General features: G+C 42.7%; 1 protein-coding gene across 1 annotated transcript in view; it reads left to right on the top strand.

The window, feature by feature from the left end:
• The window catches only part of LOC109884312 (anoctamin-3), a 163,760-nt gene extending 154,702 nt beyond the window's left edge, over nucleotides 1-9,058 (top strand). The window contains exons 25-26 of the mRNA XM_031832836.1: nucleotides 7,731-7,923; nucleotides 8,770-9,058. Of these exons, the coding sequence (XP_031688696.1) occupies nucleotides 7,731-7,923; nucleotides 8,770-8,952 (376 nt within the window). The 3' untranslated portion in view covers nucleotides 8,953-9,058. The remainder of the gene's footprint in view (nucleotides 1-7,730; nucleotides 7,924-8,769) is intronic.
• The last annotated feature ends 3,413 nt before the right edge of the window (nucleotides 9,059-12,471 follow it).

Raw genomic sequence — 12,471 nt, forward strand, 5'->3', positions numbered from 1 at the left:
CCAATGCACCTCTGTTGCTAGACAGAACCTTAGTGATATCTGTTCTTCTTCACTTCATCTGACCTGACTACCCCAAAGTGCTCACTCCTCACCAACTCAAGGCTGTCATGGTGATTGATACCAGACTGTGTCTCTTTTCTTCCCAGGGGATCCCTGATGGCTTAACGGTAACATATCCTGACAAAATGTAAACATTATACATCACTCTCTCTCCCTCAGTGACATTGTTACTGGGTAGCCTAGCGGTTAGAGTGGGGGGTGGCAGGTAGCCTAGCGGTTAGAGTGGAGGGGCGGCAGGGTAGCCTAGTGGTTAGAGCGTTGGACTAGTAACCGGAAGGTTGCATGATAAATGATGATGATAGAGAGAAAAAAATGTGGAGTACTTTATATGAAATGATGGGCAGAAGACAAATTCAACTCCATCTTTGGCTTATTCATCAGAAATACATTTGATGTTGCCAATTATTTTAATGATTGCGGTGGTAAAATTATTGTTATCAATCAATAATTACAAGCCTCCTGCCATTGACAACATTAGACGGAAAGCTACTGAGGATGGTAGCTGACTCTATAGCCACTCCTATCTGTCATATTTTTAATCTGAGCCTAGAGGAAAGTCTTTGTCCTCAGGCCTGGAGGGAAATCAAAGTAATTCTGCTACCCAAGAGTAGTATAGTGGCCTTTACTGGTTCAAACACCGGACCTATAAGCTTGCTGCTGCCAGCTCTTAGAAAACTGTTGGAAAGAATTGTGTGTTGATCAAATACAATGCTATTTCTCTGTAAACAAATTAACAACAGACTTTCAGCATGCTTATAGAGAAGGGCACTCAACATGTACTGCACTGACATAAATGACTGATGATTGGTTGAAAGAAATTGATAATAAGAAGATTGTGGGAGCTGTACTGTTAGATTTCAGTGCAGCCTTTGATATTATTGATGATAACCTGTTGTTGAGAACTTGTTTTGTGGCTTTTCAACCTCTGCCATATCGTGGATTCAGAGCTTTCTTTAATGGAAGCTTCTCTAAGGTCAAACATGTAAAGTCTGGTGTACCGCAGGGCAGCTCTCTAGGCCCTCTATTCTTTTCTATTTTTACCACTGGCATTAAACAAAGCATGTGTGTCCATGTATGCTGATGATTCAACCATATACGCATCAGCAACCACAGCTAATGAAGTCACTGAAACTGTTAGCAAAGAGTTGCATTCTTTTTTGGAATGGGTGGCCAGTAATAAACTGGCCCTGAACAGCTCTAAAACTAAGAGCATTGTATTTGGTACAAATCATTCCCTATGTTCTAAACCTCAGCTGAATCTGGTAATGAATGGTGTGGCTGTTGAACAAGTTCAGGAAACTAAATTACTTGGCGTTACCTTAGATTGTAAACCGTCTTGGTCAAAACATTTAGATTCAATGGTTTTAAAGAGAGGTCTGTCCGTAAAAAAGAGATGCTCTGCTTTTTTGACTCCACATTCCAATAAGCAAGTCCTGCAGGCTCTAGTTTAGTCTTATCTTGATTATTGTCCAGTCGTGTGGTCGAGTGCTGCAAAGAAACACCTAGTTAAGCTGCAGCTGGCCCAGAACAGAGCAGCACTTTATCGTAATCAGAGGGCTGATATTAATACTATGCATGCCAGTCTCTCTTCGCTAAGAGTTGAGGAGAGACTGACTTCGTGCCTTCTTGTTTTTATAAGAAACATTCATGTGTTAAAAATACCAAATTGTTTGCATAGTCAACTTACACACAGCTCTGACATACACACTTACCCCACCAGACATGCCACCAGGGGTCTTTTCACAGTCCCCAGAGCAAATTCAAGAAAGTGTACAGTATTATATAGAGCCCTTATTGTGTGGAACTCCGTTCCATCTCATATTGCTCAAATGAACAGCAAACCTGGTTTTAAAAAATCAGATAAAGCAACACCTCACAGCACGACGCCTCTCTCCTGTTTGACCTAGATAGTTTGCGTGTGTATTTGTATTTATGTAGGCTACGTGTGCCTATTTTTATCAATTTTTTATTGATGTAGTTCTGTCCTTGAACTGTTCTTGTCTATTAATGTTCTGTATATTATGTCATGTTTCATGTTTTGTGTGGACCCCAGGAAGAGTAGCTGCTGCCTTTGCAGCTGCCAATGGGGATCCTAATAAAATACCAAATACCAATACACCAAATACCAAAATAGAACTCGGGTAGTTTGAAAGAAGAACGAACGCGCGATGGCGGTAGGCTGTAGCAGTTATTTATTCAGACCCATAACCATTCAATCTTTGTGAAGAGAAGTGAAAGCCTTCTGCATCTAATTCTAATCTAGTCCTATATTTTATTTTATTTAACCTTTATTTAACTTGGCAAGTCAGTTAAGAACAAGTTCTTATTTACAATGACGTTCTACCAAAAGGCAGAAGGCCTCCTGCGGGGACGGGGGCTGGGATTAAAAATAAATAAATAAAAATATAGGACAAAACACACATCACAACAAGAGAGACAACACAACACTACATAAAGAGAGACAACACAACACTACATAAAGAGAGACACCACAACACTACATAAAGAGAGACACCACAACACTACATAAAGAGAGACAACACAACACTACATAAAGAGAGACACCACAACACTACATAAAGAGAGACAACACAACACTACATAAAGAGAGACACCACAACACTACATAAAGAGAGACAACACAACACTACATAAAGAGAGACACCACAACACTACATAAAGAGAGACAACACAACACTACATAAAGAGAGACAACACAACACTACATAAAGAGAGACACCACAACACTACATAAAGAGAGACAACACAACACTACATAAAGAGAGACACCACAACACTACATAAAGAGAGACAACACAACACTACATAAAGAGAGACAACACAACACTACATAAAGAGAGACACCACAACACTACATAAAGAGAGACAACACAACACTACATAAAGAGAGACACCACAACACTACATAAAGAGAGACAACACAACACTACATAAAGAGAGACACCACAACACTACATAAAGAGAGACAACACAACACTACATAAAGAGAGACACCACAACACTACATAAAGAGAGACAACACAACACTACATAAAGAGAGACAACACAACACTACATAAAGAGAGACAACACAACACTACATAAAGAGAGACAACACAACACTACATAAAGAGAGACCTAAGACAACAACATAGAAACAACATGTGAAAACACAGCATGGTAGCAACACAACATGACAACAACATGATAGCAACACAACATGGTAGCAACACAACATGACAACAACATGGTAGCAGCACAACATGGTAGCAACACAACATGGTAGCAACACAACATGACAACAACATGGTAGCAACACAACATGGTAGCAACACAACATGACAACAACATGGTAGCAACACAACATGGTAGCAACACACCATGGCAGTAGCAAAACATGGTACAAACATTATTGGGCACAGACAACAGCACAAAGGGCAAGAAGGTAGAGACAACAATGCATCACGCAAAGCAGCCACAACTGTCAGTAAGTGTCCATGATTGAGTCTTTGAAAAATAACCTCACACTCAACGTCAACAAAACTAAGGAGATGATTGTGGACTTCAGGAAACAGCAGAGGGAACACCCCCCTATCCACATCGATGGAACAGTAGTGGAGAGGGTAGCAAGTTTTAAGTTCCTCGGCATACACATCACAGACAAACTGAATTGGTCCACTCACACAGACAGCATCGTGAAGAAGGTGCAGCAGCGCCTCTTCAACCTCAGGAGGCTGAAGAAATTCGGCTTGTCACCAAAAGCACTCACAAACTTCTACAGATGCACAATCGAGAGCATCCTGGCGGGCTGCATCACCGCCTGGTACGGCAACTGCTCTGCCCACAACCGTAAGGCTCTCCAGAGGGTAATGAGGTCTGCACAACGCATCACCGGGGGCAAACTACCTGCCCTCCAGGACACCACCCGATGTTACAAGAAGGCCATAAAGATCATCAAGGACAACAACCACCCGAGCCACTGCCTGTTCACCCCGCTATCATCCAGAAGGCGAGGTCAGTACAGGTGCATCAAAGTTGGGACCGAGAGACTGAAAAACAGCTTCTATCTCAAGGCCTCAGACTGTTAAACAGCCACCACTAACATTGAGTGGCTGCTGCCAACACACTGACACTGACTCAACTCCAGCCACTTTAATAATGGGAATTGATGGGAAATGATGTAAAATATATCACTAGCCACTTTAAACAATGCTACCTAATGTAATGTTACATACCCTACATTATTCATCTCATATGCATACGTATATACTGTACTCTATATCATCTACTGCATCCTTATGTAATACATGTATCACTAGCCACTTTAACTATGCCACTTTGTTTACATACTCATCTCATATGTATATACTGTACTCGATACCATCTACTGTATCTTGCCTATGCTGCTCTGTACCATCACTCATTCATATATCTTTATGTACATATTCTTTATCCCCTTACACTGTGTATAAGACAGTAGTTTTGAAATTGTTAGTTAGATTACTCGATGGATATTACTGCATTGTCGGAACTTGAAGCACAAGCATTTCGCTACACTCGCATTAACATCTGCTAACCATGTGTATGTGACAAATACAATTTTATTTGATTTTGAATGAAGAGATTGAGAACTGTCCAGTTTGAGTCTTAGTTGCAGCTCATTCCAGTTGCTAGTAGGAGCGAACTGAAAAGACGAGCGAGCCAGGGACGTGTGTGCTTTGGGGACCTTTAACAGAATGTGACTGGCAGAACGGTTGTTGTATGTGGAGGATGAGGGCTGCAGTAGATATCTCAGATAGGGGGGAGTGAGGCCTAAGAGGGTTTTTATAAATAAGCATAAATAAACATATTATTCAAGGATTTCATTAGAATGATGAAGATATGGAAAACAAAACCTATTTCATTTAACTGTTGAACGTGAGGAAGGAAAGGAGCAACAATAGAGAGAGAAAGAGGAGGTAAGCTAATAACAATTATTTTACATTATATTTTTTTTAGGACAATATTTTGAAAGTTATATATGGTTCAGCCTGCTAAACCTTACAAATAGGCCCTATTGTATTTCAATATTAAAATTTAATTCATTAGCCTATACTTGTAACTGTGTAGGACCAGAATCGCATGTTCTCTTCTGCTTTAGTTTGAACAGTCCGAACGATGTGAGATATTCCAGTCCATATAACACAGTATAATACGATACAGTACAGTAATACAATTTTCACTAAAAAAGATTAGCCTACTGGAGCTAGTTTCATGTATTTACTCAAGAGAGCATATAGCTAGCTACACCTATGGCTTTTTATGTTTATGTCGTGTGTAATGTGCAGTAGCTTATATCATATATGTATTGGATAACGGCACAATCATTTGGACTTTCTTGGTCTTTGGCTCATTAAATGTTGTTAATGTAGGGCTCGTAAAATGTATGTAATGTATGGCTAATCTGGCTCAGGTTGCATCAGGCTTGAATCGATCAACGCTCTAATCAAATCCAGACATAGGCCTATTTATATCATATATTTGCTTTTGAATGACACATGGTTTTGGCGGGAAATACCGGGTTGCCCTGGAGAAAAGTAATTTATTCTCAGGATGGAACATTTGTAAAATACCGATAAAATAATAAAACCCCAAATCTGTTGGGGCGTTGGATCAGAAAACCAGTCAGTATCTGGTGTGATCACCATTTGCTTCATTCAGCGAGACACATCTCCTTCACATAGAGTTGATCAGGCTGTTGATTGTGGCCTGTGGAATGTTGTCCCACTTTACTTCAATGGCTGTGCGAAGTTGCTGGATATTGGCGGCACCACGGTGTCGTACACGTCGATCCAGAGCATCCCAAACATGCTCAATGGGTGACATGTCTGGTGAGAGTATGCATGCCATGGATATTTTCAGCTTCCAGGAATTGTGTACAGATCCTTGCGACATGGGGCCATACATTATCATGCTGAAACATGAAGTGTTGGCAGTGGATGATGGGCCTCAGGATCTCGTCACAGTATCTCTGTGCATTCAAATTGGCATCGATAAAATGCAATTGTTTTCGTTGTCCGTAGCTTATGCCTGCCCATACCATAACCCCACCGCCACCATGGGACATCAGCAAACCAGTCGCCCACACAACACCATACATGTGGTCTGCGGTTGTCAGGCCGGTTGGATGTACTGCCAAATTCTCTAAAATTACATTGGAGGCGGCTTATGGTCGAGAAATTAACATTCAATTCTCTGGCAACAGCTCTGGAGGACATTCCCGCAGTCAGCATGCCAATTACACGCTCCATCAAAAGTTGAGACATCTTTAGATATCTGTGGCATTATGTTGTGTGAAGAAACTGCACATTTTAGAGTGGCCTTTTATTGTCCCCAGCACAAGGTGCACCTGTGTAATGATCATGACGTTTAATCAGCTTATTGATATGCCACACCTGTCAGGTGGACGTATCATCTTATCATCTAAATATTTTAAAGAAATAATATTTTTTGTGCATATGGAAAATTCCAGGGATCTTTTATTTCAGCTCATGAAACATGGGACCAACACTTTACATGTTGTGATTATATTTTTGTTCAGTGCAGATTCCTGTGTGAATAATGATCTGTGAAACGTGTATATAAATAGTAAGGAGGACAGGTCCCAAACTCAAACCCTGCGGGACACCTGTAGTTATATTGAGGTAACATGACACCATCAGAAAGCACACGTTTGTGTCCTGTCTGACGGATAGTTCCCAAACCATTTGCAAGACGCCTGGTCGAGTCCAACCCCTACTTTGAATGAGTAAGGGTTGGTCGACAGTATCAAAGGCCTTGGATAGGTCTATAAATATGGCAGCACAGGTATACCTATGATATGTGTCCTGTCTGACAGATAGTTCCCAAACCATTTGCAAGACGCCTGGTCGAGTCCCGTTTCAGACAACCTTTGAATGAGTAGGAGTTGGTGGACAGTATCAAAGGCCTTGGATAGGTCTATAAATATGGCAGCACAGGTATGTGAACAGCCATCCACATCTACCTATGATCTAAGCAATTTAACACAATGTAGCCAGTTGAAACAGTGCTAAAACCAGACTGGTGAGCAATTAAGAATATCATTTTAAGTTAAACAAATTTTTTAAAAGTTCTTAGCTGAGAGTTTGTGATTCTAATATTTTTGCAAAACAAGATACAGTAGTTTCAAAATTGGGCAGTAGTTATCTAGTTCAGAAGGATCCCCACCTTTGTGAAGGGGGAGGACACGTGCCGCCTTCCTGATCTTAGGGATAGCACCAGAAGCTATTTTTCAATAAAAAATGTGGGGTCAAAGGTTATACAATGAGGAGGGCAGAAAGCTGCAGTGGAAAGGGATCGAGATAATCAACTCCTGTGGATTTCTTTTTACGTAACATTTTTGCAAGGCACTTAATACATCCTTGACATAAAATGGTCTGCTGCTCTCTCATTTAGCTATTTGCGTAATCCAAAAAGTTACGTAAATGATTACCATTTAACTTAGTAACTTAGTAACTGTTATGGATTGAATTTAGAAAGTAACCTACAAAACCCAGACCATTCTACAGCAACATTAGTCTCTTGTGACAGCTAGTTAGAGCACACAAGGTTCCTTGGTTCATGTCTTCCAGTTTGTCTTGGTTTCTGAGCCCCGTCTCTCTCCCTGTCAGGTGTCTGCGAGGCTACATGAACAGCAGTCTGTCGGTGTTCGACATGGGCGAACGCTTGAACGTGAGTGAGGAGAGTAGATACTGCAGGTACAGAGACTACAGAGCCTCTCCCTGGAGCCCAGTACCATACGACTTCACTCTGCAGTTCTGGCACGTCCTGGCTGCAAGACTAGCCTTTATCATCGTCTTCGAGGTACATCAGCACGTCCATGCTCTCTCTGTCTTGATCTCTGTCTCTGTCTCAGACACTCATTAGGTGTTTCAGGCAGTGTTTTTTTAATTTTTATCTTTATTTAACTAGGCAAGTCAGTTAAGAACAAATTCTTATTTTCAATGACGATGATATCTGATGATGATATTCTAGATATCCCAGATGCTATGTCCTGCCCATGTTCCCTTAAGCCAGGAACCTATGCCTTAAAACCCATCACATCTCACATCTCCCTCACTAGCTTTAAGCACTAGCTGTCAGAGCAGTTTACTTAGCCTATCTGTAAACAGATATCTACCTCATCCCCATACTGGTATTTATTTATTTTGCTCCTTTGCACCCCAGTATCTCTACCTGCACATTGATCTTCTGCTGATCTACCATTCCAGTGTTTAATTGCTATATTGTAATTACTTCGCCACCATGGCCTATTTATTTCCTTTTAACTTACCTCATTTGCACTCACTGTATGTAGACTTTTTGTTTTCTTTTGTTCTACTGTATTATTGACTGTATGTTTTGTTTACTCCATGTGTAACTCTGTGTTGTTGTATGTGTCGAATTGCTATGCTTTATCTTGGCCAGGTCGCAGTTGCAAATGAGAACTTGTTCTCAACTAGCTTACCTGGTTAAATAAAGGTGTTCTCAACTAGCCTACCTGGTTAAATAAAGGTGTTCTCAACTAGCCTACCTGGTTAAATAAAGGTGAAATAAAAAATAAAATAAAAATTAAGAGAGTTTATGTTTGCCTGTGTTGATTTTCTGTGATCTGAAAATGACAATGGACAATAAAGTCTTGTTTTTTTCTCTCTCCATTTCCTCCCTCAGCACCTGGTGTTTGGCATCAAGTCGTTCATCGCGTACCTGATCCCAGACATGCCCAAGAGTCTGTGTGACCGCATGCGGAGGGAGAAGTACCTGATGCAGGAAATGATGTATGAAGCAGAGCTGGAGCACCTGCAGAAGGAGAGGAAGAAGAACGGCAGGAGATATCACCACGAGTGGCCTTAGTGTTAGTCATGTTACGTCCCCCTGTACTACATACAGTACCTCGTCTGCACAGCTAAATCATACACACACACACACACACACACACACACACACACACACACACACAGAACACTTAATACACACACCAACACACACACACACACACAGAACACTTAATACACACACCAACACACACACACACACACAGAACACTTAATACACACACCAACACACACACACACACACAGAACACTTAATACACACACCAACACACACACACACACACACACAGAACACTTAATACACACACCAACACACACACACACAGAACACTTAATACACACACCAACACACACACACACACACACACACAAATATGCACTCAGATCACATGTTCCCTTCTGTACACCAAAGAGGCCCTCTTCTGTCTCTAGACCTGAGGCCTGTTACTGTCCCCCGTACCTGTCCCCTCCTCCCATCTCTGTTACTGTCCCCCGTACCTGTCCCCTCCTCCCATCTCTGTTACTGTACCCCGTACCTGTCCCCGGCTCCCATCTCTGTTACTGTCCCCCGTACCTGTCCCCGGCTCCCATCTCTGTTACTGTCCCCCGTACCTGTCCCCTCCTCCCATCTCTGTTACTGTCCCCCGTACCTGTCCCCGGCTCCCATCTCTGTTACTGTCCCCCGTACCTGTCCCCGGCTCCCATCTCTGTTACTGTCCCCCGTACCTGTCCCCTCCTCCCATCTCTGTTACTGTCCCCCGTACCTGTCCCCGGCTCCCATCTCTGTTACTGTCCCCCGTACCTGTCCCCGGCTCCCATCTCTGTTAGTGTCCCCCGTACCTGTCCCCTCCTCCCATCTCTGTTACTGTCCCCCGTACCTGTCCCCTCCTCCCATCTCTGTTACTGTCCCCCGTACCTGTCCCCGGCTCCCATCTCTGTTACTGTACCCCGGCTCCCCTTTCAGCTCTCCATCCAGCAGGAACCCTGGGCCCTGTCTGTTCCCTGTCACGTCTGTCCTGTGTCGTGTCCTGGCTACGAATGTGGGGAGAGACCTTACCTATCCAATTGTAATGTTTACTATGCAGAACAAGGGCTGCAGATCAGTTCACTACTGACTGTCTGCTCTCTTCTCGTCTCACTCTCATAGCACTCTCCATAGACACAGAATGACTAGAAGGGCTGCAGATCAGTTCACTACTGACTGTCTGCTCTCTTCTCGTCTCACTCTCATAGCACTCTCCATAGACAGAATGACTAGAAGGGCTGCAGATCAGTTCACTACTGACTGTCTGCTCTCTTCTCGTCTCACTCTCATAGCACTCTCCATAGACACAGAATGACTAGAAGGGCTGCAGATCAGTTCACTACTGACTGTCTGCTCTCTTCTCGTCTCACTCTCATAGCACTCTCCATAGACACAGAATGACTAGAAGGGCAGCAGATCAGTTCACTACTGACTGTCTGCTCTCTTCTCGTCTCACTCTCATAGCACTCTCCATAGACACAGAATGACTAGAAGGGCTGCAGATCAGTTCACTACTGACTGTCTGCTCTCTTCTCGTCTCACTCTCATAGCACTCTCCATAGACACAGAATGACTAGAAGGGCTGCAGATCAGTTCACTACTGACTGTCTGCTCTCTTCTCGTCTCACTCTCATAGCACTCTCCATAGACACAGAATGACTAGAAGGGCTGCAGATCAGTTCACTACTGACTGTCTGCTCTCTTCTCATCTCACTCTCATAGCACTCTCCATAGACACAGAATGACTAGAAGGGCTGCAGATCAGTTCACTACTGACTGTCTGCTCTCTTCTCGTCTCACTCTCATAGCACTCTCCATAGACACAGAATGACTAGAAGGGCTGCAGATCAGTTCACTACTGACTGTCTGCTCTCTTCTCGTCTCACTCTCATAGCACTCTCCATAGACACAGAATGACTAGAACGGACATGCCCATTCAAGTCATCGGTCCGTAATGAGTGGACGAGACTGGCGGCCATATTGAGTGCACCCATCAAATTGCTGTGGTCTGAGGGCCTTTGTCCCTTTCTATGTCATTCTATTTCTACGTTGCTCTTCTTCTCTATGTGGCAGCTAGCCTATAGCAGCTTGCTATGACATGAGACACTCCGGTCCGGTCCGGTGCAGCTCACAACACATGCTGTGTGTTCTGTGTTTGTCTTCCATGGACTTGGTACAGGCCAGTCACTGTCCTACGTGGCCGTCTGACTGTGCCGCTGTACTGTGGCACTGCTAGTGGTTCCTCTCGTTGCTTATTAAGTGATTCTATTGACGTATGTACGTGTCTACCAAAAAATAACAATGGACAATAATAATGTTGTTTCTGTATAATGACTGTAAGTAATATTGCCCTCAAAGCATGCTGGGAAGATGTTACCATTCGGAAGTTTGATAGAGGTTTAATTATCTCTATTTAAATCATGTAAAAAATGCACGGTTCGTTTAGTTTTTGTATTTTCTTGGATAGACAAAGTCCCTGTCTTTGATGCCTGGTTTACTGCACAGTACGTTTCTATTCTGTGTGAGCTGAATGTTAGACATGTATTTATAATACTGCTGGTCTTGAGTTGTGGATGCTAATATGTGAATATGGCGTGTTGATATTACTACAGTTTTAACCAACCACAAAGTGTGTCACAAACATCACTCGTGCCTGTTGGTGCTGCAAATGCTTTACTGTACGTATAGGAAAATGTTTCTTGTCATTTTTCTCCAGTAATGACTTACAACAACAAACTGAACTGTCTGTCCCCCAAGGATTTCATTTGGAGGAATGTTGTGATGAGAAAAATATGAAAATATAAATTGCCAAATTCTGGCATTTATTTTCCTCTGTTGATAGCTCTGCAAAGTAGAGGAAACCAACCCAACAGTGACATGTGAGTCCTGTAGGGAACTATACTGTACAGCCACTGGAGGGCAGTGAGTGCACTGGCAAATCTGTTCTTCCATGTACAGAATCGGTTTCTCATTGGCTACTGGAAGCAGAGAATCTGTTTTCTCACTGGCTACTGGAAGCAGAGAATCTGTTTTATCATTGGCTACTGGAAGCAGAGAATCTGTTTTCTCATTGGCTACTGGAGCAGAGAATCTGTTTTCTCATTGGCTACTGGAAGCAGAGAATCTGTTTTCTCATTGGCTACTGGAGCATAGAATCTGTTTTCTCATTGGCTACTGGAAACAGAGAATCTGTTTTCTCATTGGCTACTGGAGCAGAGAATCTGTTTTCTCATTGGCTACTGGAAGCAGAGAATCTGTTTTCTCACTGGCTACTGGAAGCAGAGAATCTGTTTTCTCATTGGCTACTGGAAGCAGAGAATCTGTTTTCTCATTGGCTACTGGAAGCAGAGAATCTGTTTTCTCACTGGCTACTGGAAGCAGAGATTCTGTTTTCTCATTGGCTACTGGAAGCAGAGAATCGGTTTTCTCATAGGCTACTGGAAGCACACAGAATGTGGCTGAATGTGCATCCCAAATGGCACCCTATTCCCTTGGTAGTGCACTACTTTTGAA

Source organism: Oncorhynchus kisutch, linkage group LG10 (genome assembly GCF_002021735.2).
Source record: "Oncorhynchus kisutch isolate 150728-3 linkage group LG10, Okis_V2, whole genome shotgun sequence".
Taxonomy (NCBI): Eukaryota; Metazoa; Chordata; class Actinopteri; order Salmoniformes; family Salmonidae; genus Oncorhynchus; species Oncorhynchus kisutch.